At 40.5% G+C, this 26,814-nt stretch overlaps 2 protein-coding genes across 2 annotated transcripts in view; one reads left to right on the top strand and one right to left on the bottom strand.

Annotated features, from left to right (window-relative positions):
- Window positions 1-19: 19 nt before the first annotated feature.
- bcat1 (branched chain amino-acid transaminase 1, cytosolic) lies at window positions 20-8,605 on the bottom strand. The gene is made up of 10 exons (XM_053313755.1): window positions 8,570-8,605; window positions 5,965-6,159; window positions 5,713-5,823; window positions 5,364-5,483; window positions 5,126-5,286; window positions 4,629-4,771; window positions 4,297-4,382; window positions 4,054-4,194; window positions 3,395-3,469; window positions 20-58 (listed from the first exon to the last, which is right to left on the bottom strand). The coding sequence occupies exons 1-10, from the start codon at window positions 8,597-8,599 to the stop codon at window positions 20-22; spliced, it is 1,101 nt and encodes a 366-aa protein (XP_053169730.1). The 5' UTR covers window positions 8,600-8,605.
- Window positions 8,606-11,599: 2,994 nt separating this feature from the next.
- Window positions 11,600-26,814, top strand: part of lrmp (lymphoid-restricted membrane protein) — a 31,513-nt gene continuing 16,298 nt past the window's right edge. Inside the window, exons 1-19 of the mRNA XM_053313739.1 lie at window positions 11,600-12,290; window positions 12,898-13,008; window positions 14,078-14,258; window positions 15,534-15,592; window positions 15,700-15,775; window positions 15,901-16,059; window positions 16,174-16,291; window positions 16,978-17,028; window positions 17,206-17,283; window positions 17,470-17,526; window positions 17,771-17,830; window positions 18,177-18,241; window positions 18,867-18,960; window positions 20,038-20,184; window positions 20,695-20,796; window positions 21,534-21,685; window positions 23,185-23,296; window positions 24,226-24,484; window positions 26,140-26,192. Of these exons, the coding sequence (XP_053169714.1) occupies window positions 11,603-12,290; window positions 12,898-13,008; window positions 14,078-14,258; window positions 15,534-15,592; window positions 15,700-15,775; window positions 15,901-16,059; window positions 16,174-16,291; window positions 16,978-17,028; window positions 17,206-17,283; window positions 17,470-17,526; window positions 17,771-17,830; window positions 18,177-18,241; window positions 18,867-18,960; window positions 20,038-20,184; window positions 20,695-20,796; window positions 21,534-21,685; window positions 23,185-23,296; window positions 24,226-24,484; window positions 26,140-26,192 (2,622 nt within the window). The 5' untranslated portion in view covers window positions 11,600-11,602. The remainder of the gene's footprint in view (window positions 12,291-12,897; window positions 13,009-14,077; window positions 14,259-15,533; window positions 15,593-15,699; window positions 15,776-15,900; window positions 16,060-16,173; window positions 16,292-16,977; window positions 17,029-17,205; window positions 17,284-17,469; window positions 17,527-17,770; window positions 17,831-18,176; window positions 18,242-18,866; window positions 18,961-20,037; window positions 20,185-20,694; window positions 20,797-21,533; window positions 21,686-23,184; window positions 23,297-24,225; window positions 24,485-26,139; window positions 26,193-26,814) is intronic.

Here is a 26,814-nt window from a genome sequence, read left to right as displayed (position 1 = left end):
CCAGATTTCTTCACGTCTGCTACACCAGGAAGGTCCAGTTGCTGATTGAGCGGCCATACTGTAAGAGAACAAAGGTCATGAAAAGGTTACAAGAGAATCTCTAGTCCTGTGTGGCACAGGCAGTAAAAAAAAAAAAAAAGAAATCTCATGTCAGTAAGTACTAAACTTCTCTCACCCGCCACCGCTTAATTGCGAGCAAAACTCAAATCAAAAAATGAAATCAAATATCCGTAAGCAAATCTGCAAACTCAGCCACAAACAGAACACAACACAACAGAGAAAAGGGACTATAATAAAAATCAAAACAAAATGTTCCCCAATCCGTGACAGCCGCGGAGACAAATCCAATTATTTGTGTCTCATGTTGCAAATTTGTTCTAATGGTCGAAGTGAGGAAGTAAATAAACGCCTGCGAAGGGGAAACAAAAGAATGTGATTTCTAATTAACTTGAAAGAGGAACAGCAGGGCGACTTAGTAAACCCATCTTTCATCTGCTGCCTCAGACCACTCGTTTGTTTGTTGCACAATGTTGTCTTCAAGAGGGGCGGGAGGACGAGCGTGTGTGGGGGGGATAACACTGTACTGCTTCCCTCCAAATGAAATGTCAACAGATTTAACTGCACTGCGGAAGGAGTGCAGCGTTTTCCAGCGTTTTGTCGATTTTATTGTTCATTAAGCTTTGCAGCCGCCCATTCCCCCCCCCCCCTTCTCCCCTCCACCAAATCTTCTTCCTCCTCCTCCTCCTCTCCCACTTGTTCGAGGCTTCATTTGCAGCATCTTGGCTTTGAAGATCACAAACGGCTGAGGCAATAATTGGGTTTGTGCAATTACAGCAAGCTTAATGAGAGAGAGAATTCAGGAGTTTGTCTTGCCCCTATCTCCAACTCTCCATGCTCAACCATCAGGCCGGCAACTGTCTCTTCTCTTCCGCTTTCTCTCTGAAGCACTGTCGACGAAGGAAGATGTTATCGCACGGGAAGATGGTGGTCAACACATTCATAACGTGCAACAAACGGTACACACATCACTTATGCACACAGGGCCTGGATGATGGAGAGAGCAGATATGCTAATCTCCTGCCCGGGACTGACCAGAATGACAAAAAACAAACACAGATAGAGCACAGACAAGTAAAGAGAGGAAGAGACAGACAAAGCAAAAGAAAAGATTTCAGTTGTAGAGATAAGACACATCAAGTAATCAGTATTTGGAGGACATTTAGGAGACCCAGAGGCCACTATGTGCTCATATAGTTTGGAAACAAGCCTGCAGCTCTAAAAGTTTTCAATGCAATGCCAAGACTCTTAAACAATCAAGCCAGGATACAGCGACCTCTGATTCTGCTCCAGACAGGAATATTTGTGACACACTGGTAAAGCATGAACGTATAGAAACATACCAGTAAGATTGAGCTCAGAAGTCATCTAGAGGTGGAATTCATGAAGCACATATTGTATAATATTTTTCAGTTTAGCTCAAAGTATGACTGTATGTACTTTGTTCATTGTATTTAAGTTGAACAATCACTGTTCTCATTGCTTCATGTTAAGGCGTTGCCCCTTGACTTTCCTCCATTCAGTCTTGGATTCAGTTCAGTTAGATGTTAGTTTGAACAGTTCTGTATATGCATTGTTAAAAAGGCCTACAAACTCTGCAGTCAGTAAGCTTTTAACTAAGGAAGTGCTATACATCACAGTAGACAATAGTGCTTTTGGTCACCAATGACGGGAACTCCTGTACAACAGCACTACATTATAAGTCTACAGTGATGATTGGGTCTGTGAAAATTAGCACTAAACAACTAAGGATAGAAGGAAGGTCATCAGGTTTGCAGGTATTTATTGGGGAGTTTAAAGTTTGACCTGATGATGGAGCTAAAGAAAAAATGAAGTGATCACCCAAATCAATAAAGTTCATCATCTGGGGAACACATTTCATGGCAATTGATCCAATAGTTGAGGTATGTCCATCTGGGGTGGTGGACTGACAAATGGACCTTTACATTAACATCCATAGAGCCTCTGCCTTAGCATGGTTAAACAAAGCTACTGATTTGGTCATTATTGTCCAGTTTGGAGCTTTGGTGTTACACATTTATTCTTTCATGATGTGAACCTCTGGTCAGCAGGAACCTGCAAGAGATCCTTAAAGGTACCCTTTAGTTTTAGATGATGTTAGATGTAACCAGACACACCAGATGGCTTGTGTCACACAACCATTGAAGAAGTTGTCCTTGTAAACAGTTTGGAAAAGGGCAGACACTTTCAAAAAATATTTAGCAGGTGATTACATGAACCATGGGTCTATCACTGTCTTATCTAGTGAGGCAGCCGGATTTGCAACACTGATTTGTCTAAACCGCCAGTGGTTCAGACAAGATGGATCATTGCGTGATCTTTTGATGTTTGATGAAAAAAAAAATGGAAAAAGGTTTTGAGTATGGGGTTTGATTAGAAATTTGGTTTCTGTTGTCTCATGAGTATAGAGTAACTTCTAACTGTTACATTGTGTGTATTCCACTATGAAATCTTCAGTACATTAGGTAGGTTGTTGTAATGACTTTTCATTGACCTCATGCACGATTTCTGTAGCCACCTTATCTTTACACTCTCGTTTTGCCAAAACTCATAGGAGAGATCACATCCCATTCTTATTCCATACCCATAATACAAATAGGCTCATTACACAACACAGTAATACAGTCATTAATACAAATCAAGCCTCCAGCAAAGAACATTATGGATCCGTTTAAACCTGCAGTGCTGCGTCGACAATAGATGTGGCATGTTTGTAGGCTATGTACAATATTACCAAATCATTGCTCATTATCTAATAAGATATTTCACTTATAATGTACTTACAGGCAAAATAATACATGCAGCGGGTGTGCAATGAATAAGATTCATTATAACGGGGATAACGGGGAGCTTTGTTAAAAAAAAAACAGTAATTTTATCTCATTGAGTTACATAATAAACACTCAGATAACAGTCTTGTAATGCAGTTATGGGGATGTAAGATAAGTTAATATTTGGAGGGAATATTTGTTTTTGTTAGGTCTTGTATTTGATCAACCATATTTCCTGGGAAGTGAGTCAGTGGGAGCATGTGTATCTATTTCTCTTTATTATATCTGTATTTTTCAGATTGGGATACGTAATAAAATTAGTTTCTAGTTGTAGGATTCTGTTCTTCCAAATTTTCCTCCTACAATCACACCACTGAAGGCTTTATTCAAAGCTGCCCATTACTACATGAAAACACAGTCCTGAGGGTGACAGGAGTGTAAAGAACACAGACGCTTAACCAGCTGTTACTGAGCGAAGGGAAACATCTGTGGTGTGTATATGTGTGTGTGTGTGTGTGTGTGTGTGTGCAGGCGCATCCATCAACCTGTATATCTGTGAGTTCCTTTGCTATCCGTGAAGTCAGCTGTGAATTTTCATCCTGACAGGGTATGTGCAAGTTCTAGAAAAGCACACAGAAAAACACAGTTTTAATAACACAATCAGCTCTGTGAATCTACTGTTTACACTAAAACAAAATCAGAACATAGTGAATATTAAGTAAACATATAACGGTATTAAAACAGGAAGCCACGGGGTACTGACATCCTGCTAAGGATAAAAGGCCCATGTGGTCACAAGAGACTGTGAGCCACATTCATCAAAGCTCTAACTATCTAAAAGTTTAAAACTATTTTACATATAAGTACTTTAGTGTATTTGTAGAGTCACAGCACCTGACAGAAACCAATAAGAGCACCCCATGATTCACTACGAAGGTTTCAGATAATTAGCAGGAATTATAAAAAAGAAATGCCTGCAACCATGAGAGTACTGTTCATTGTTTTTCTAAATTCGAGGAGCACCTCTAGTAGGAGGCTCAGCAAATTTTATACATCTTTTACAAAAGTATGTCATTCTTGAAAGCCAAACATTGTTGGTTATTTTCATATAAATTAGTATATAATTCAATATAACTGGCTTTGGTTTATATTAGTTTTTATCAGTGTTACATACAGGATATGTTTGTATGCTTCTCTGTCTTACCTCTCCCTGGTAGACAATGTCTTCAATGGGGCAGATCATGCAGGCAGTGCCGGAGCCAAACAGCTCTTTGACCCGCTGCTGCTTCAGAGCACAGCACAGCTGGCTCATGGTCAGGTAACGCTCTGTCACCTTAAACTCATCCTGGGAGAAGAATGGTAAATGGATCATGTCATTCGAATTACTATATGAGAGTTCTCAGATGCAAATATAGGTGACTTCTCAGAGAGTGTTTGTCTTTCTCACCCATTCTTTGGTTAGTTCCAGGATGCTCTGCCGGGTAACACCTGGGAGGATGATGCCATCAAGAGGTGGTGTTGCAAGCTCCTCCTCTGAAAAATAGAGAAATCTGAGGTTTTTGAGGCAAATAGGAAAAAAAATGGTGTGTGCCCTGAAGTTGTAATGAAGATGTCCTGCCAGCAGAGGTCACATTTGTTTAACATCCAAAGCATCTTACTTTATCAGTGTATACAGAGTGTATATTTACATGTGTTCCTCAGTGAATAATGTATTACACTTTTTTTTTTAAATCATTTACAGTAACGTATACAGCCTGTATTCAGCCAAGTGTGACTAACCTCCATCCTCATTGATCCAGTGCAGGAAGATGTTCATGGTTCCTGCCTCCGTGATCTGGTGGTCCTCTCCGTAGAGCCACAGCACCTGCTGACACCCATAATCCACTGCATCATACTGGGCAGACAGAGAGCATCCGTAGTTCCTGCAGCAATTCAAAGCAACAAATTAAATGACTACTTTACTGTCTATAGTGCTGCATGTAACTTTAAATACTGTAGAGTGAAGTAAGAGAAATTATTTTATCTACTGTCCCAAAAAAGCATGATGCACTTTATTTCTGAATTAAGTGACCGTTTCTAGGAGAGACTTTGACAGGACATGACAGCTTTTCTCTGAAGAATCCAAGCAGAAACTAGAATAATGTTTATTTTTATTAAGGCATAACCATCAAAAGATTGATGGTTTTGTTCTCACCACCTAGACGATCATATTGGGGTTGAGTGCATTAATTATCAGTGAATATATACTAAAACATGCATAGTATGTGCCTACACACCCTCCCATCTTGCAGTCTCCAGTTCCTCCTTTCCAGGCACGTGTGTACTTTGGGTCAGCCCATAAGGAAAGGCCTTTTCCACCGGTGTTAAAGTAAGCTCCCACTGGACACAAGATCACATACAGCAAGGCTTGGGCAGGCTTCTTTACACCTAGAGTTGGCTACAATGAGACACACACATTTAGTTGGAGTTCCAAAACCAAAAAGCAGAGCAGGACTACAACTGATCTTTCCTTACCTCTGTGCTGATAAATGTCGGTCTGATGTACACACTTGCTGAGTCTGACTGAGGAACCCAGTCCTGGTCAATCTCTACAAGCCTCCTGATGCACTCCAGCAACTCTGACTGATCAAAGGCCTGGAGGAGGGAGAGAGGCAGAGAAAGAGTGGGAGAAAAAGACAAGAAAAGTATGATGGAAGGCATTTAGATTAAATATCAGAGGAGAGAGAGACTGAGATGAAATTGTGGCTCAAGTTTCAGTTTGATGGCAAAAACAGTATTTTCTTCATCACTGTCACCTATCCTGTCATCAATACACCCATTCATTCCTTCTTCTGTCAAACCTCTTTCTTCACATCCATCTTACAGGTAGACAAGCTCTCTTGGCGGAGTTGGCCATGCGGTTCATGTTGAGCATCGGTCTGAAGAGACGCAGTCTGTTGTCATCCCCACGGTACGCCTTCAACCCTTCAAACAGCTGGTTAGAAGAAAAAAGAAGGTTATATTTTTAAGGAGTCACATGAAGCTCTATTTTGAATCACACGTTAAAAAACTAACTTCATTTTAGCTAGGGAAAGGTATAAAAAGTAAGGTTTAAAGTCTTAATCCTTCATTTTACCTGTATGCCATAGTGTAGTGACGAACAGGCCGGGTTAAGTGACAGGTTCCCAAATGGCTGGATGAGTGGAGCCTGCCAACCCTCAGTTACACTCCACTCTATGGTCAGCATGTGGTCGGTAAAGACCGTCCCAAAGGTAAACACCTCAGATTTGGCCTTTAGGGTAGAGGACAGCTGGATCACTAGGTCACTTGCCTGGTACAAACACAGAGCAGAACAGCAGTGGAAGTAGTTACAATTTAGACTGAGTTTGACTGAGTGTTTTATGCAATAATCCCGCCTGTATCATTTTTAATTTAGGGAGCATTTTGTTCATATTTCACCAACTAATCACCAGGACAAAGAAAGGATAAGTGTCCCTAATTAGCCTCCAGGAGTCTCATGTTATCTTCCTCCTCAACGTTCCTCAATTTATTTTTATATTTTTCTCTTATATTGTTTCATATAATCTCTATTGTACCATGTCATTTTGACACTCACTTAATATTCAGTCCTTCCTTCTTAATGTGTATAACATTACTGATGTATAATTGTGTCTGCTTCTTAGAGGGAGATTGGGTTATGAGAGAAACATATGTCGTATTTATCATGAATTCAAACTTGACAATGTCTCTCAAAGTTGAATGAATGTGTTATATGAAACGAGGCATAACTTAAACCTGCCTCATAATGAAGGAAGGAAAAATATTTATTTTTTAGATTGATCTTTAGCGTTCTCCATTTTGTAAGGATATAGAAAATGAACTTATTTAAGATTTGTATTTTCCATTTTTATATTTCAAATGACACTGTCTTCGTGTTGCTAATTACTGTTTGGCCATCTGCATGTTTGCCCAGCAGGGGTTGCTGCCACATTGACAGTGCAACAGGCCAATTCAAAGATCGTCATAACACACACACTGTGACAGTGACGTTGTAGCATTATGGCACTGTGGACATACAGGAAGGGATTATTGTCAAGAACAATATGATATTTCCTCTATATCTGCAGGAAGCTCTTTTTCTCATCTAGTTCATGTAGTGATGAAAAGTCAGGGTTAGATAAAGAATGGAACATCATCACTTTAGCACTGAAAGGACTTCAAGATGAATTATACTGTCTTCTTCAAACTGCAAGAAAAATGTCAGTTGGGAGTAATGTCCATGCTCTTCTGCAAGACTGAGTAATGTGCTCCTTCTTTGAAAGAGACACCTCTTTCTGGACCTGCCATTCAGTAAATTGGCTGGGATTATCTTTATCTCCTCCCTCCTGGTGCAGAAGGTTGCTTGCGCCATAATCCTGGATTACAAAATGCCACGCGTAACACTGTATGCATGTGTTTAGATTACTGTGGATTTTTTCCCCCAATAGTGTTTTATTTTTTCCTTGCAGGTACTTTTTTGATGAATTTGTAATTTACCCTTGTGGAAGTGCGTCTGCTCTGCAACCGTTTAACTACGTTTTCTCTGCAAAAGAGCCAGGAATGTTTGCTTCTCTGACATCTTTTGACACCTCACAACATAACAAAGTAGGCTTGGCAGTCTTAAAATTAGTGAAAGCGCAGTATCTATGTCCTTAGAATGAGCCATAATCCCTCTTTACTGTCACCTGCATTCCTCAGTTCACACACACACAGTCCAGCCAGTGTTTGGCTGGGATTAAGTGACTATAAATATGGACGTGCTGTGTATTCAACCATCTTCCAGTGTGTAGGAGAGCAGTAAAGGGAGGAGAGAAGAAGCTTCTGTACCAAGCACTCACACTGCAAGACAAAGGCCTTTCAAATATCTGTCAAGTCTGTCTCAGATGACCATGATCTTTAATTTGTCGTTACAGTCCATCACACATATCAAAGAATGTATCAGGACAAATCACAAAACAGAACTTACTGACTGTCTTCAAATTTCCCTTTCTTTCAATGAAAGCAAAAGTTGGCGCTCATATCTAAACCAAAGCCAGCTCTCATCCTTGAGAGTGTGTGTCTGTATGGGTGAGTGTGCCTGCACATGTCCGCCCTAATCTCTACCTGAGCCTGCTGCCTCCTGCTCAGGTGTTCAGGGTCAGAAAACAAGCAAAGCCCCAGCTACTTAGCGTGAGCTGGGAAAGTGGATTCTGCTGAGCAGCCGGGAGGAAGAGGAGGTCAAGCACAGGAGTGGACATCCTTCGTCCTAAAAACCACGAAAATGGCAACGACATGGAAATTATTCTGGCTGAAGGAAAGATGAGAGCTAAATCAAAAGCCTTAGAAAAGGCCTGGTGAGGTCAAGTGGATTTATTCAAGCACTGGGATTTCTGTTGGATACGTCTTCCATGTGTTTGTTGTTGCAATAAGAACACTGGCGAATGACTGGCTCTCAGGGGCTTTCGGTGCTGCTCTTGGCAACATGAGGACAAGAGGCAGTGCTGGAATATCTTCTATGTGGAGGGACAGGGGGGATTTTTAAGTGTCAGGGAGCCAAGGAATCATCAAGATGCTGCAGCTGGAGCAGCTACTGAGGGTAGGTGCTGTTAAATCATCAAAGGAAGAATGGCATTCAGACAGTGGACCTTGACTACTGAATCTTTGCACCTCATCCATTCTTCAAGCCAATAACCACACTGCATTAGGATAACCGGTTTCAGTACCTTGAAGCTTGGAATGTTGTTGTCAGCCATTGGGTTGGTGGTGTATTACTGCTTCCTTGAAGACAATTTGAATACAATGTTAGAGTAATAATAATGGTAGTTTTCAAATGTACATCTTCACTTCATTGTGCAAAAAAAACAAAAATTACATTGCATAAGGAATGTTCTAGTGACCGGAGGACAGGATTTGATAGCTATTCATTTCCTGCTTTTGTCAGGGTGTACAATAAACTTTGGAATCCTGTTTATGCACTTAACAATAATGATCAAGGTGCATGCTCCAAATGTATTCCTATTTCACAACAAACTAACAAAGAAAACCATACAATTGCAGTAATGGCCATATGGACTGTCTTTGCAGCTTTCCTTGTTGACATTTTTCTGAGGCAAAACATTCACATAAACCACCAAACCCAAACTGACTCAGGGTTCTGCTATAAGTGTAAAATGTTTTTGATGAATGAATGTATCATAATATCTCTGCTATACAATCACCACAATTTATAACGCAAGCCACACTGAACTGTATACTTTATTAACATATACTTTATCCAGCTTTTTAAATCTAGATGTGAACAGAAATAGGCCTTTTGATTTTATACTGTATCATTGGTCCTTACAAGCCATAAATTAAAATTACATATAGCACACAAGTCACACTTTGTCCATATAGGACCTTTGTGTCCAAAAACCTAACTTGGCTGTTTTGATATATTCTACATGTCCATTTCATCTACTGTACCTAGCAGATTACAGCCCCGACCTGCGTCATCAATATTTATCCCAACCACAGTCTTGTTGTAGAATAAGACACACATTACCTTCAGAGCAGGAGACACGTCTGACTGAAAGGTCGACCTGATGAAAATCAAAGCCGCTGTGCACCTTTCAGTTAAACCTCTTACTGACTGCTCAGGTTGGAACCAGTCCCATTGTGTTGTAGTTACACCAAACAAACATGCAAGTAGACATGGTGTCAGGTGCTGTAAAGCAGTGGTTTTCTAAGTGGGACTTACAGGGGGTGCCAGGGGGTTCCCAGCAAAAAAGGGGAATGATTTATTTTCTCTTTAATTTCATCCATAAGTACACACACAATGATAGAATGTATAACTGTTTTGGTCATGGGTTTCATACAGTTTCTATAATGTAATATCTAAAAGCAAAAATGTATCAGAAGGGGGACCTTGAGACAAAATCTTATCAATTGGGGGTCTAATTTGTATCAGTTTAGGGGGTCCTTGATGTGAAAAGACCAATTGCTATAAACAACACAAGTGACACAAAATCATTACCGGTGAATATATACATATTTTTTAAATTGTACTTTTATTAAATTTGCATCAATTATCTCTGTAGTATTTCCATTGGAGTTGTCTCAGATAGTGATTAGTTGAAGTTAAGGGGAGATGTAGGCTACTATTCTTAGGGACAGACTTACGTATCTTTTTAAATATATAATTCAAAACTAAACTAAACTTTACTTTACAGAACTTTTAAAACCCAGAAGCGTTTTAGATCTGAAGTTGTCTTGCCTGGTATATCAGGTGTTGTGCCCTCTGCAGACCACTGGGTGGGGGTGTTCGCTCGTTTTTAGAGTCGTGAACACCCACCGAGCTTTTAACTATTTCTGTCTCGAGCTCTACCTGCTGCGCGTGCTCTCAGCGCGTGCTCACAGACAGTTTGCCAAACATTTGGTTGCGGGCTACACACTCATCCAAGCTCTACGAGGTAACGACAGTATCTATCCAATAAATATCATTCAACAACAATTAAACAAGGGATATTTGAGAAAGTAACAGAGAAGGTGGGTTTTTTTAAGACTTGGTCAGGTGCATGTCTGATTGTTTTGCATGGACTATTACTGCTTGAGACTCGAAAGAACAAAAATGTGTCTGTAATGAGGCTTTAGTTGTTAGATATATTTTATCTAAAGCTTTAAATGAACTTATTAGCCTTATTTTTAATTAAGAGAAGCTGCATGTCATTCTACATATTTACTGTGCTTAAATTAATTATGATATCAAATTTCAAACTATACTACTTATAGGAGCTGACGTTAACTTTATGGATTAATTAACCAATTAGCACACCTGGAGGCTGAGCAGGCGACGCTTTGAATTTGGACTACAGTCGCTTTTATTTCTCCATAGTCAATTGAGAAGATTTAAATTCTGAAGTCTTGTAGACTGACTTTGCATTGACAGTAAACCCTACTTAATTGATTATGTGAAGCATTAAGTGGATAATAAAGTGTTGGTGGTTGGGGAGTTTTAATTAAGTACCCCATCCATCTCTCTTTTTCTCCCTTTTCGAGTTCTCATCCCTTCAACTATTTTTCTCTAATTGAAGCCACTGAAACTAGGAATTGATAAGAGTTACACTATGAATCAGTTTTACTATTGTGTTGTTATCTTGATAAACAATTAATAGTTGGATTTGCTTCTCAATCAAAAATCTACAATAACATCTACATGTAGCAGCTTCTTATAAATTTTCAGTTTTTCCTGTTATGTTATTGTACATTAAATATTTAAACAACTGGACAACGTTTAATTAAGGCAAAACAATAAATAAATCATGAAAATTATGGGTAGATAATAATTGTAGCCATAATAACCTTCATTTGGTGGCCTGCCTCATGCCACAGCTGGTGTTTTGCATAGAAGGGTACTCCTTATTGGTCCCAGATATTCCAGCTATTATCTGTATGCCTGACTCTAATTTTGCTTCCAGATTTCAGCTCTACCTGGCCCCTTTCTGCTTTTAACACTGCAGGAGTAAATCCAACCAGACAAAAGCAGTCCTATTGAGACTGAATGTCTCTGTTATGCAGTACATTGTGTGCTATGAGATGTGGTGTTGGTCATCTTCCAGCAGACAAATCCATGGCTCTGCATTTTTTTTAATGATTTTCTCTTCTGATTTTTACCAACTTGATGTGCCAGCAAACTGAATATTTTCTGTTCATCTTTCTCCAGACTTCACCCTCTCCTCTAGCCAGGACGCCAGCACTGCAGCCTCGCCATCAGCAGCATGGACTATTACACGCCCCAGCCCACGCGTCGCCACAACCCCGTGGACAGCATTTGCCGCAAACTACAGACCATTCAGTGGCGTGGTGACCGGGAGCCAAATTCACCTTTCCAGATTCCCAAGCTCTCCTCCAGCAGCTACGACAGCCCCCAGTGTGGCCTCAGGCACAACCTGGAGGCTATCCTCAAGAAAGGGTCGCTCCACAGAGACGAGGGGGAGAGGGGGAAGGAGAAGCTGAAGGAGAAAGTGAAGGGTAGAGGGATAGGGATGCCGAGTTCTGCAGCTTCTCGGAGGAGCAGCCGTGGTCCCTCTGTCCCGCTGTCCACCCCAGCATGCAACTCACCCACGCCAACTAATGTCACATACACCATCACTAGTACTCTGGGAGAGAGGAGAGTTGCTGATGGGAGTGATTTAAGACCGGTTAAGACATGGCAGAGATATTGTTCGACTCCCACAAGCCAGGTCAAAGACTCCCCTTACTTTACGTTCACACGAGGACCCCCGTCGGTGCAGCCCGAGAGCGAGACGCCAAGCAAGAGCCCACCTATCTCTCGTACTTTTACCCCGAGTAACAGCACCCTCTCCTATAACCTCAACTTCTGCTCTGCAGAAACAGGGAAATTAACAGATCATGAGCTGACCTACCCTGCTCTGGTTGTTAAAAGACTGTCTTTGGAAGATGGAGGTAAATAGAAGTTTGTCCTATTTCAAAGCCTTCATTGTATCATTTCTGTGCTAACGTGTTACATATTCCTAAATTGATTTTTGTTTCACACTGTTACAACATTTTAAACTAGGGGTCAGGTTTTATTCCAGCATAGAAAAACTACTCCAGAGCATAAAGAATGAGGCTAAACATGAGTCCCAGCAGCTCAGTTTTGGCCCAGGGTTCTCCAACAGGTTAATACAATACCGTATTTTTAATACAGTATTTTGGTGCTTATTAAGCTAAGTGCCTTTTTTCTGATTTTCAGATCATTATAACTTGGAAACTTAAGGTTTGACTGTTGGTCAGATTCAGCTTGCAATCACTTTTTATTATTTTTGATATTTTATTTGCAAAATATTGATCAAATCAAAAACAATAATTATATTAAGGGAGAAAAGTAATATTACTAAGAATAATGACTTTGATCAATTATAAATAAAGGTTATTGGTGCTAAACTCTTGCATAACTTTGTAGTGTGTGTTTTCCAATCATACTTTTACAATTATTACTCTACACTACCAGAAGGAAAATGTGTCATGTGCTTGCTTTCTTTCTTCTTTTTTTCTGTGTGCTCATGATCAGGGAACTCACTGGGCTCTGAAAGCAGGAAGGAGAATATGGCAGAAATCAGTCTGATCTGTGAGGAGAATCTGCTCGATACAATCTTCCATGCCTGTGACACCCAGCGCCGAGGTACACCTACACACACACACACACACACACACACACAGTCTCTAATGGTTGGGTCACACATTTGATTCTTCCAGCCAGCTGAATAGGGACATCTGATGATTAATTAAAACTTGTCATTCAGCACACTGTGATAGTGTGTCTCAGTGTAGAAGGCTGTTTGTGTCCTCCTCTTGTGCCTGCTGGCATTGACAACAAATATCTCTTCCATTTATCTCAGTATATATCAAGTTTTGTCATCAGTATAGAGACTTCTGTGTTTTCTCAGCATTTTCTTATGCATTTATGGAGTGAAATATCTTTGCCAGTGGTTACATGGAATCTTTGCCGCAGTAGGGAGGAGGTTTGTCTGATTTTGAGATTTTTTTATGAAAATGACTTTTATTCTTTTCCCTTCACCTCTGGACCTGGACCTCTGATCCTCGGTCACAGTCTCTACTGTCGATTGATCTTCATGTGATAGGTCTATTTTCTTTTATTTCTAGCTCTCTACCTCTGTCCTCTCTGGCTTTATGTAAAAATGGTCCCTTTTTCATAGATGTTATTGAAATTCAAAAACTTGTCTGGCTGGTCTTCATCTTAAAATGAGACTGGTAGGGTTGATGTGTAACCATTTTAGGTTTTAAATATATTTTAGCATAGTATTGTTGTAGGAATATTGCAAGTTACTGTTTTTATACATGTGAAAATAATAGGTGCCGTACATGGAGCTTTGCTGGTGGTTGAGTTTGAGTTTTTGAATACAGCTTTGGGTCAGAGCAAAGAAAAATGCTCCAGAGTTTAGACTACTGTGTGAAGAATCAACACTTTTCAAAAAAGTGGAGGCAGCGTTAAGAAATGATACCAAATGTACAAAAACAAAAGTTGCGGTAGATATTCTTGCCATCACCATGGTTGCTGCTTGTGCTGCCCACACCTATAACCCACATCTAAAGTCATAATGTGGCACCTTTTCGTCTGGAGGCGTGAAAAAGTGTTGAAATGCAGAAAAAACTCAAAATTGTCCTGATCATCACACTATGTCTTTTAACAGGTTTTTTTTCTGTAGTGACTCTATGTGGTTCTATTTCAGGTAAAGTGTATGTGTCTCACATCGTGGACTTCCTGCGGCACACCACCAGTCGCAGCTCAGAAGACAGTGGACTGGAGGAGCTTTGTAACATGCTGGACCCAGAACACAAAGACGTCTCCATCGACCTGGACACGTATCACGCTGTAATGAGAGAGTGGATTGATGACCGCCGCAACAATGGGTAAAAGCCAAAATACTGATGTATATTATCTTTTGTGTAGAAATGAGAATTTGTGCAGCCAAGTTTTTAGCTTTCAAGATGGAAGAGATTTCAGATTTGAGGGTGTTTGTTTCATTTTTGTGGCAGCAAGACTCCTCCTTTTTTCCCTCTCATCAGTTTCAATTTGATATTTTTTGGCTTTGTCAATTGAATTGTCTTCTTCAAAGATCATATTCTAATACACGTCCAGACTATTACTCAATGATATGCTAAATTGGCTCCACATGTTTGCTGTTTGCTTCCACACATGATGCGTGATTGCAGATCTTTGAACGTTTTTAATATGATGTGAGAAGGCGAGGAGAGCTGGCACAGTCTTCACCAGTCCTCTGCTTTCTTTTTAGCCTTTCAGAGAGCCACTCATATACTCTGTTTGAGTTATGCAAGTAGACTCTGTGTAGGCGGGTTATGCATCAGATGGGAGATTACTGGTGAGAACTTTTTTCCCCATAATTTCAGCGTGTACATCTGTTTAACACCATGTCTTTGGTATATGAGATAGTTTTGCATCATCATTGCAGTGCACTCTGTTTCAGGTTTATATTAAATGCGCATTTGGTACCTTTAGTGTGGTTTGATGAGACATGGATGGAGGATTCCTCTCCCCTCAGTACAGTATTTCATGTCTTATGTCTTATGCAAGTGGTCAAATTTTGGCAATCCAGGGAGAGACGATGATGCCTCCTGAACATTATGTTCTAGCATTTATGCCATGATTTGTGGGCTGTTCTTGAAATGAAAGATTTCATACTCTGAAGGGATGTAACATCTACAATAAAGCTTGAGGGCGATGCATCTTGTCACTGATTAGACCAAACAGTCACAGCTGTAGGTGAAGACATGCTTTTTTATATATATATATATATATATATATATATATATATATATATATATATATATATATATATATATATATATATATATACTGTATTCAGTGACTGAACACACATGTGTAACTTTCAAATGAGGCATATCTGTGCGTCAGTGAGCGAGCTCTCTTTGCAGTGTTGCCAGGGTCTGTTTATATATCAGGTGCTGTAGAAGATGAGATTCAGACTGAGAGCTGACTGTTTTTTTTTCTTTTGTGCTCAATGTGCCACGCACCAAAAATGAAACAGTTCAACAAACCAGTACTACTCCTGTAGCAAAGGCATACTGCCAGATTTTGAAAAGAGATAACTAAAAGTAATTGATTTGTCACATTTTGACATTTAATTTCTCCATTTTTTTCCCCAGGGACGAGCCATCCGATGACATAACCCAGGACTCCATTAAACCCATAGACAGTCTGTCCAGTGAGTGTTCATGTTAATACTCATTTTCTTGTATTTTACATGTATCTAATTTTGATGACAGCAGGAGCTTTGATAATGTATTTTGTGTAAATTTGTGTGTGTTGTAGCCAAGAGGTCCATGATGCTCAATATGACCTCAGGAAGCTTGGAGGCCTTTGGAGGGGAAGCATCCAGAGCAGAATTGTAAGTGGTGTGTGATTTAGAGAGTTTGTCTATATCTGTATGAATAGACCATACCATGCCTATATTTTAAGCATCGCTACCCACACATGCCCTTGGATTATGCATTTGTGTATTTCCTTCCTCAGTGAAACGTCAGAGCTGGTGTACTGTGTTGCTGACCTCCAGATGAGCAATCAAAAGCTTGAAGAGGAGGTGAGGAAGCTGAAGCAGGTGGTGGAGGGCATGGAGGACAGCAACCAAAAGCTGGCAGAGGAGAATGAGGAGCTCCGCAACCAGGCCAGGGTGTAAGATACTCTCGTACACACTTTCCAGACAAATCCAAATAAAACTGCACAGACACACTGTCCGTCTCTGCACTTCGGTTTGCTGTTGCTCCATCACTGTGTCCTCTTCTACAGCCACCAGCAGCTAACCCAGAAAGAAAAGATGCTGAAAGAGGAAGTTGAAGAAATGAAGGCCACTCTGAGCTGCACAGAGGAAGGCAGAGCTCGTGCCTCTGCACAAAGCAAAAGCATGGTTAGTCAACCTAAAGCAGCACATAGAGGATCTGGATAAATGCACAGACAACCTGCATGCTTAAGTTATTTTGTTAAAAGGTTTTATTCGTACCATACATGCAGAAGTTTGCTCCTGAAATGCATTGCAGACCACAAGTCAAAGCATCAGCTGTAAAAAAATAAAATAAAATAAAATAAGTGCAGCTTCGACTCGTATGGCTAACTTTGACTACACATAAAACCATGTCTTCTTCTTATTTTCTCTTGTATTGCATTGCAGCAATTTTAATAGACAATTATACCCCATTCTAAAATTAAAGGTCAAAATCAATGGTGGGTGAACGGTTTGACTTGCAGTTTGCATGTGTTCCAGCCATATATATTTGGAACATGCAAACACAAGTAACACACCATTCAACTGGAAAAGTGTTTGCTACCTTCAGAAAAATGGTGCAAACTTTGAACGAATCACCAGTGTCCAAGCCATAGTCAGTGATTGCTCTGTAAAATCCACATCCCAGATTACATTGATCTTATAAATAAAATTGCAAAATTATTCAAAAATTCATTTTTTTCCTCTTTACAAATATTACATCATCTTTTTAGATTTTTAGTGGATTGTCAACTCTCAGGATGTAATGGAGCAGAAAATGTAGGACTGAGCTTTATTTCCATCATTGTTATTGACTGATTTTCTTCTTTCAGGAGAAAGAGAACCACAGTCTCATTGCCAAGATTGCTTCTCTTCAGGAAGAGGTACTTGACTCTCCACAGAGGACTTTTGTTAGAACAGCTGACAGTAAAATCAATTACTTCACAGGGTTTCAGTAGTTCTCACACATTCATAGATTGCTTACAGAGAGTATATTGTTACCAATTTGTTCATGGAATGATGTGACTGTCTGCCCTAACTCCCCTCTGATGGCTCCCCAGAACTTTAAGGTCACCATGGAGATGGATGAGCTTCAGAGGAGAATAGCAGAGCTGTGTGACATTAACGCTGACCTTCAGGTGGCTTTATCATCTATCCAAAATATATTTTTAGATTTTGTTCCGCATTTGTACGTCAGTCTGTTTTTGAATCTTCATAGTCCTTTTTGCGTTCAATGTTTTGCACTCAGCTGACCTTCACAATGTTTATAGTTCTCAGCTGCAGTCAACTGTGCTGTCATTGTACTGTGTCTTCTGTATCCTCAGGTGCAAATACACTCTTTTGATGCTGTCGTTAGTGAAAAGGAAGCTTTGACACAAGAGGTCTGTGCTATATCTTGTTTTATTGTCCATTTTATTGCTACTGTAAAGCTATTCGGGGCAGCTCTGATCATTCTGTTAAAAAATACTGTTTATTATTATGGGTAATAGTACTGAATAGGAAACCTCCCCACCAGTTTTGTTACTGATAGATTCATTGTCATTTCTGGTTGATGGGAACTTATTCTCATGTTGTTTTTTTTACTTTCTCTTTAAACTGATTTTTGTTGTTTACCTCCTTCTACAGAAGAGCAGACAGATAGATGAGCTGAAGGCAGCAGTGGTTGAATACTCCACCATCACAGAGGTCAGTATTTTGTGTTTAACTTCATCTTATCATTTTATCAGTTTCATCAGCAACTCCCTCTATTTTTCATAGATTGCATTTTACTGTTTTTTTTTTTGCTGAAACTAGGTTTGCAGAAAATCATGTGTAAATCCTTGTGTCAGATGAGATTGTAAAAAAAGAGTCACAGAAGAAATAGGTCATTTCAGCACATCAGATGTCTTAAATGTTGACTACAAAATAGTCACACTTAATATCGGAAATATTGAATGAATTTCAGGTGGTGATTTTATTTTTTGTAATGTGAAATATTGTTTAAACTAAATGGACTGAGTCATGGTTGTTGAGTCTCTGTTGTTGATTCCAGCTGGTGAGGGCGGAGAAGAGCAAACTGGAGAGCCAGATGCAGCTGATACACCCAGACTTGAGTGGGTAAGTGAACCAAGAAACACCTGACAGTGGAGGAGTTTGAAATATTGAAGGTTGAGGGACTGAAAACCTAAATTATTTTTCAACTGGATTACTTAGTGTCTTTGTTCCAAACTTTGGGAACTTTTTTTTTTTTTTTTTTTTTAATTAATGTATTTGGGCCCTATTTTAATGATCTATAGCACATGGCATGAAATGCGTGGTGCAAGTGCCTTTGGGGCGTATCCAAATCCACTTTTGCTATTTTAACGGCGGAAAAATGGTCACTGTGCCAGGTGCATGGTCTAAATAACAGTAACATATGCGCCAGTGACTATAGACCTGTTTTTTGGGTCAGTAGTGCAATCGCTTTCCTCTGCCTTTAAAATAGCAACGCGCCTACAACACGCCTGACCACACCTCATCTTGAGACCAACACAACCATAGGCACACAGACTGGTGCAAGTGCATTTGCTATTTAGACCACGTGGGTGCAGGGCGAGAAAATGACAACTGCCCCGGGGGAAACTAACAAAGACACATGCGCCACACCCGCCATCCGCTGTGCGCTAACCACAAGGTGGGGCCCTTCATGTTTGCAACTTGTTTTCACCAAACCTCTCCACCCTCATCTCTCTGTCTCTCACAGAGCTGGACTGTCTCTGTCAGTGGCCTACAGGTTGAACCAGAGCAGTGCAGGATCCTTACAGACAGAACTGGCTCTGGCACAGTCACCACTGGAGGTCAGCACTTCCCCTGTTGTCTGTGTTTCACATTGGCTCACCTTTTCTTTCATGCTCTCCATTTATCACTTTTATTCTCTCCCTTTCTGTTTCCCCCTTTCTCTATTTTTCTTCCGTTATTCACACATTCCTTCTCTTCTAGTTCCATCGTATACTCTGACATTTATAATCATTTCTCTACACACTGTGTTTTCAATCTCTGGTCATTTTGGTGTTTTATTTGTATTTATGGATGCAACATCTCTTGGTCATGTTCCTGGTAGCACATATAAACTTGAAAGCACCCTACGCAGAAACATAGCATTTCTACCAAACACACCTAGCATTAGTTTTGTTATGTAATCTTAGTTTATAGTACTCTGATTCCAGCTGCTGTTCTGGGAAAAGCTATGCCTGCAGGCAGGTGATTAGTCATGTTACACAAACTGTAAGGCTTTTCATATTCTGCAAAGAAAAAAACTGTCTAAACATTAGATACTGTTTTTATGTGAGAAAATATTCATTTAAGATCAGAAAGATTGTTTTCAGTGAATTAGAGCTCAGCCACATTGTTCTAGGAATGAAAACAAGGTTTTTGCCCACTGATATCAAAACACATCTCTTCCTGTCTTTGTTCATATTCTGTAAATTAAATTAAATTCTGTAAGTTACTATGACTCTATGAAATACTGTAGTGACTTACAGTTTTATATGTCCAGTGTGTTCAGCTGCTTACACAAAGTCACGTTTGATTGGGTGAACTTTTGTAAATGCCTCTGAGCAAGTTATGAGCAAACATTTGAAACTATTTTACAGTAAAAAACATAATAATTTAAAAATACTGATTTTATTACATATTTGGCATATAATAAGAGATAAATAAGGGGGGCAGTGTCACCATGATTCTGTGGGTGGTTATTTGACCCATCACAGTTGAAGTGCTTCTTCATGTAAAGTAGTGCAGTGCCTGTTGAATACAAGCTGGTTGCTTATTGTCTCTTGAGAACAGTATATGTATCAGTTGACACATGTAAATTAAATGATTTAACGGACAGAGATTCCTTGCTTTACGATTAGGTGTATTGCTTTCTCCTGCAGCCCCTTCATGGAGTTGATCATTTGTCCACCACCATGAGCTTGGCCTCTCCTCTGGATGAGACCCTGGACAAGGAGGTACTGCTGATGCTGCAAGGTCCCAGCCCTGAACACATGGCTCTGGAGTTCAAGACCCTCCTCAACAAACTGGTAACCAAGTGTGATTGTGTGTGTGCATGCAGCCCACTTCTGAAATCAGACTTTAGATTGGAGACCAGTACACAAATAGCATCTGTAAAATAATCATTTTTTCCCTTTTGATTTGCTAGTCTGAATGTGAATTTATATTTTATAAGAAACAGCAACATTTATACAAGTTCAGCTTAAATTGTTTATTGTGCATTTTTGACACAGTTTTTGTATCTAAAATGAGTCAGCATAATGGTTTGCTTTATCCATATGTATTTGAGAAGTTAATTGGACTCACATTAAGCAACTTTTTAACATATCTGGATGTAACTAGATGGTCTCCTTCCAAATGAAACAGACTGTTATGTTGGAGTTACTGTTGTCATCTTGGACTCTCTGTCAAGTTCAGTTATTTCTCTAGTTTGACATGTCTGAGGCTTTCATCAGAAGTCAGAACATTATAATAGTATCACTGTAGGTGTTTAGAGTGTACTACATGTAACCTTCTTGTTCTCCCGTTGTGTGTTTCAGAGAATGGATTTCAAAGAAGAAACCAACTCTGTCTTGTCTACAGTTAAAGGCTTGCTAGATGACAACGCACAGCCAGGGGGCAACACAGACACCAGTCTCCAGGTCAGACACATACTCTGGTACACACACTTTCCAATTTTATGTTCGATGTCAGCCTACCTACTTCTTTGGAGATAAACTTAAGGAAAGCTGCAGGTTCGTAGAGTAATGCAGTCTTAGTGCCTGTGTATGTGTGTGCATCTAAGTTGGTTTAAGACTGAAAAGGGCCTCATCTCTGTGATTATATTCATGTGAATCATGAAAATTATGCAACGTGTTCTCGGTTTCTCTCCGTCCACCTGTTGCACTCTTTCTCTCTGTCTATAACTGCCTATCTCTCTCTTTCCCACCCACTGTCTCTCCTCTAGAGATCTCTCACTTATATAACTCTCTAGCAGGCCCCATCTAAGCAGCACTGTGTAGTCACAGTGTTTTACCATGAACACAACCCACTCCCCTCCTCCCTCACTCTGACTTTCTCTATCTCTCTTGTCTCTCTCTTTCTCTTTTTCCCCCTCCTCCTGCATTGTTGCCACTCTGCATTCATTAGCCACGTACTGCCATACAGCAGTAAACATATAAATGAGACCGAGATCATTAGTGGAGTAGAGCTGTACCAGTTCAGGTCAGTCTCCTGTTGGTCCGTCATTTTCTAACTGGCTGGAATGGAAACACTTAGTAGCAGTTAGGTGTCAGAAATTTCTGGAGGTGTGAAATACACCCAACTATTCAGGCTGCGTGGTGGCCTGCAGCCTTTCAACCGAGCAAGAGGCTGACCCCTCGGCCTTCTCTTCCCACAGACGGTGCAGGCCGAGCTGGATGCGAGGAGGGCAGACTGGGCCCTCAGCCTAGACCAGCTGGCCCAGTACACAGACTCACTGGAGAAGGAGCTCATCAAAATGGCCAGTAATTTGAGGAGGTCCCGAACTGAGATCCTGCACCTTTCAGTCAGGTGAGCAGGTCTTTGTTATCTGCCTGTAAATCTGTGACTTAGTGTGTCAATTTGTAAAGTACTAGCTGCTGAATGCTGACACAACTATGTAGTTGAGAGCTAAAGAAGATGCACGTGAATTGCAGTGAATCTTACTAGTACTGACTAATAAAAGACAACTGGAGTGTAAGTCAGAGAAGCATTTTGTTAAGGTGGAGTTGTTTTGGAGCAGCAATGATCTCATTGGCTGAGTCAGACTTCAGCAGGTGGAGCTAAAGCATTCATTTTCTGGCTAAGTAAGGTAATACTGATGCCAAATGAGGAAGATATTAGTAAGCGAGCTGAAAGCTGATTAAATCTAGCTGCGTAATTGCTAACTTTAAAAAAAAAAATCAGTCTAAGCATTATGAGCTATCAAGGTTAGCTGGTTAGCCTAGCTGACCTAAAAGTCCATACAAGACTATAGCTGCCTCTTTAAGCTTGTTAGGGTGTCTGCAGAGCTTTCAGCATCTTAAATGCTACATGGTCCTGAGTGTAATAAGGATAGTACTAGGCAGAGTTAAAGAATAGTATGCAACCAGCACAAGTATTTGTTCTTCTAGAGGAGCTCTGCTTCTAAAAGTCCATATTTCTAAAACGAGCATCTTCATACATAGAATACACAAACACTACTCAGTGTGAGACCCCTCACACCCCTGCAAGTGTCTCTGAAATGGGCATTCCTGCTCACCAATGCTCTGGCTCAGTTGACCTGTCAGTTGTACTGAATGGGGGAAAGACCTGTCAGTCATCCTGACCTCAATGACCTCAAAGGCCCGCCTCACTGGGTTTGGGTCTGGGCCAGATCTGGACTTCAGTGTGGATGGGTTTGCCTCGGTGGATGAGCCTGTGTGTGTGTGTGTGTGTGTGTGTTTGTGTGCATGGAGATGGCCATCCCCTTCAGCTATATCACAGAGTTCGTGAGGTGCAGTGTCAGACCATAGAGGGAGAACTGATCAGGCTGTCCAGCTGGGATTTACCGGTGCTCAGTTGCCAGGGTGGAAGTCTGGAACTTCTTTTTTCCAAATATTTTTTGGTAGAAAAGAGAAATCAAAGGGCTCATTGTAGGTGTAACTCTACCTCCTGCTCTAGTGTAGGCTAATTCAGGTTGTTCAGAGTAAGACTGGACTATAAAACAGTGGTTGGATTGGGAGTTTATTGCAGGACACATTTGAGAGTCTGTGTGTAGTCTGAGATTAGAGGGTCCTATAGGCGCTGTGAAGTGAAGAAAACGTCACAGGGCCAGTCGGAGAACTGGCGCTGGTCACCCTGGGCAACAGCATGGGACACTGCATGGGCCTGCGGATTGGGTACAGTATGTCCTCTAAAAAGTCTTCCAGGAGCTCTCTCTATGTATCTATCTTTATCTCACTGGCTAGTTAACAATGCTTTTTTTTTAATTGATTTGTTATTTTTTCTCTTTAAAAAAAAGCTATTATTTGCTTCTTTTCAATAACAACATGTTGTGTTGTTGCACACAGGGTGCAGGAGCAGGAGAACAAGAAGCGGCAGCTGTGTGAGGAGCTGGAGCAGCTAAAGACTCCACAGGACAGCAGAGAGGCCTCATGCCAGACACCAGCTCCAGAAGAAGAGGTCAGATAAATGAAGGGAGAGAGAGAGTTGGCCGGATGATGTTGTTAAGCCTATAAGTGCTACAACTTAATTCTACTGTCACCTTTACTGTCTAAATATCCACTGGCACGACAGTCAACATTAGATTTGGATTATGTGTCATTTTAATCATTTCCATGCATATGGCTTTGTATGTATTAACATGAATTTTCCACAATAGAATAGCACTGGTTGGTGTGTGCTTTGAGAACAGTGACAGAGCTCATACTGTATTTAGACAGATGGAGTATCTGCTAGAGGAGAGCCGAGTGCGAGTTGGCGGCTGAAGTGGACATGTGCACCCACCCGCACGCGCGCACACACACACACACACACACACACACACACACACACACACACACACACACACACACACACACACACACACACACACACACACACACACACACACACACACACAGAATCAGATGCAACCACACACCTACGCACTACTCCTCACACAAAATGCACTGACGCACTTTCAAACATTCTCATTAAAGCACAGTTGTTTTTACTGCATACTAGGTTGTTGCAAACCAGGTTGTTGTTGTTTAAGTACAAATAATTTTCTCATTTTCAAATTTTCATGGATTTGTTCATCAAGAAAATGGACACATCTTAAAAACCTTTGACATTTAGTGTTTCTGAATTTGTCAGTCTTTCACTTTTATTTTGGTGACAGATTTGTTTGAGTGGCTGTGATGCTTGTACAGCTATAATGACTGTCACTGCTGAGGCTTTCTACTTAATTTTCCGACCCTTAACCACATTACCGCCAGTCCACCACTGGGGTTTTGCCACAGTGGGATTCGTAAATTAAAGCTTTAGGTTTTTTGTCCATCTCACCTTTTGAGTTAATTTTTTCGGGTCTTGTCTTTCTGTGTCTTTCCCTTCTTTTTTTTTTCTTCTAGACTGGAGATGACTTGGACTGGGATGAGGAGTTCGCCCTCCAAGACTTCCTTAAGAATGAGCTAGCAGAAAGGAATTGCCGAGGTCAGGACGGGCGACCTGAAGCAGATAAAGTAACGGAGCGAGGAGAAGAGGACGGAGAGGAGAAGTGGATGGTGGTAGATACAACAGGAGAGGGAGAAGTGAGAGACACATCCACTCCTCTGTCAACCCTGTCTGGGAAGGCACAGCCTGAACAAGGTGCAGTAGGAGATGGTCAAGGTGAGCGGAGACATGAACATGGATTTCACCACCAGGCAACATCTCAACACTTATTGTTGCTCTGTGTATGTACAGTACCAGTCAAATATTTGGACACACTTTTTCTTATACAAGTGAATAGGAAAGTGTGTCCAAACTTGTTACTGGCACTGTAACTATGTTAAAGTCTCAGAAAATATACACAATCATTTCTATTTAGAATATATTGAGATTTATTCATAGACAACTGCTGAATAGTAATAATAATGGTGCTATACTTCCATGTAGCTATTCTATTTTACATTTGCTATTTATAATGTTTTGATTTGGCTTTCAACAGATTAAATGTTCTGCATCATCTCAGGAGCTGTTAAAACCCAACCAGGGCTAACTGGAACTTTTTTTGAAGCCGGCTAAATATAGTTAAATATTATTTTAGCCACATTCTGACCCATGTTCACCCTGTTCCTAACTCTGGATCCAACTCTGTAGGATTAGTAAATGTAAGCCTAATGCACCAAGAATGTGAGCTAATACATCTTGTGTCTTCTTAGCATCCTCTTAGACAAGGATATAAATTGAAAGGTTATTTAAACAAAACACTTTTGTACATTGATAAAAGTTACAACTTAGACTCACAGGTTTTGTTAAATTAGCAAACATCAATTTTAATACACAGCAAACATCATTAGGTGTTAATGCTTAAATTGAACATGATTGCCTTTGGCTTTTTTTATACCTAATGTTGGCACTGTGCCATCAGTAGGGAGAGAAAATGTACTGCCAGGAGCAATATTTTAGTTTTTGTAGTCTCTCTCACTCAAGTGCCAGCTGTGAAGCTTAAAGGCGCAGGCCAACTAGTTAAAGACTTAGAGTTCACACACACCTCCAGCTGGTGCATCAGCTTGCAGGTGTCTCACAAAGAGCTTCACAGGATAAACTGTTATAGGTGAACTCAGACTTACTGACTCCATTATTGTTGAGTGTTGATTTGTGACTGAGAGAGACATTGGATTATCCCCAAGTAATCCATGGGAGTCACAGGACACTCAGCCAACCTTGAAGCATCAACACAGTACACACACACTCAGTGTAAGGATACACACACTTGCACTCAATGTAAGGATACACACACTCTGAAGGCCCTTGGAAGTAGACCCCTGCCTTCTATGGTTGTTGTGGCCCTGGGCTTCTAAAGGTTGGGTGTGTGTGTGTGTGTGTGAAAAAGAGTGTGTGTCTACACAGTGTGCGAAATCCTCTCTTCCTCAAGATCCTTCTATGGCCAGGTGTAAGACCGGTCTGAGGCCATGAAGTGAGCTCAGTAATCCCCCATTCCTCTGCCTGCATGAGCGGCTGGCAGGCAGAGAGACAGAAAATGAGAGCGTGAATGTGGTCATTAATGCCACCTTAGCCATGCATGGTATTTTAACCCCTGCGCCACTGCTCAGCTCAGTGCCTCACATAATAAAAAAAGACAGTCTGACCTTTTATGGTAAAAGGTGGGGTTTCTTTTTTTTGACCGCTATTAACCCCTGGATGAATTGGACAAGGATTTAGGTATTTAATGAACTGCTCCTTTGTTTTTGCCCTTAGTGTCACCCTCTTATTTCCTCATTTTATTGCATCCCAAATTAATATTAGTTTTCTCTTCTTATTCCACTCTGCCTGTCACACAGACTCTACAGCCTGCACTGAGTCAGAGCCAGAGGTGACCTGTCAGCCTTTGCAGGTAAATTGAATTCTGAAGTACTGTGCAAAGTCTCATTTTGTGCCTCGATGTGACTTTGTATTATTGTTTTGCTCTGTGTTTTCCTTCATATTTCAATATTTTCAATATAGCACAAAAGTTATCCTAAAAATGTGCAAAAATGCTCCATAACTCTCCTGTTGCTAACATTATGTAACTGTTTATCATGGTGCCTGGCTCAAGATCACTGCAAATGGTTTTTTTTTCTTTGCCTTACTATCCTGTTCATACAAGATAATAACTTGTGTGAACAAGATAACGTATCACCTTTCAGGACTTCTGTGGAAAATAAACATTCGATAAAGACGTCACCACTTGGTTGGGGATATGTAGGTTTTAATACTCTCCACAAAAAACAACTACCAACAACCGACAGTAGATGATTGTGGTGTTGTTGTACTGAGCAGCTGCCATGTGTAACTACAGGAAGCATGACAGTACAAGAAAAGAGATCTGATACTCAGCTTACCTTCCTTGTCATAATACAGTTTGCTTAATGATACATTTGGCATGCAGCTTTGTTGTTTTAGGTATATAACTATACACTTCCTGTGCAGTGGTGGCAAGGAAGTAGGAATTTGTGCAGTTTGTACCCTTTTTGTTT

Source organism: Scomber japonicus, chromosome 23 (assembly GCF_027409825.1).
Source record: "Scomber japonicus isolate fScoJap1 chromosome 23, fScoJap1.pri, whole genome shotgun sequence".
Lineage (NCBI taxonomy): Eukaryota > Metazoa > Chordata > Actinopteri > Scombriformes > Scombridae > Scomber > Scomber japonicus.
This window is presented reverse-complemented; position numbering and strand designations above follow the sequence as displayed.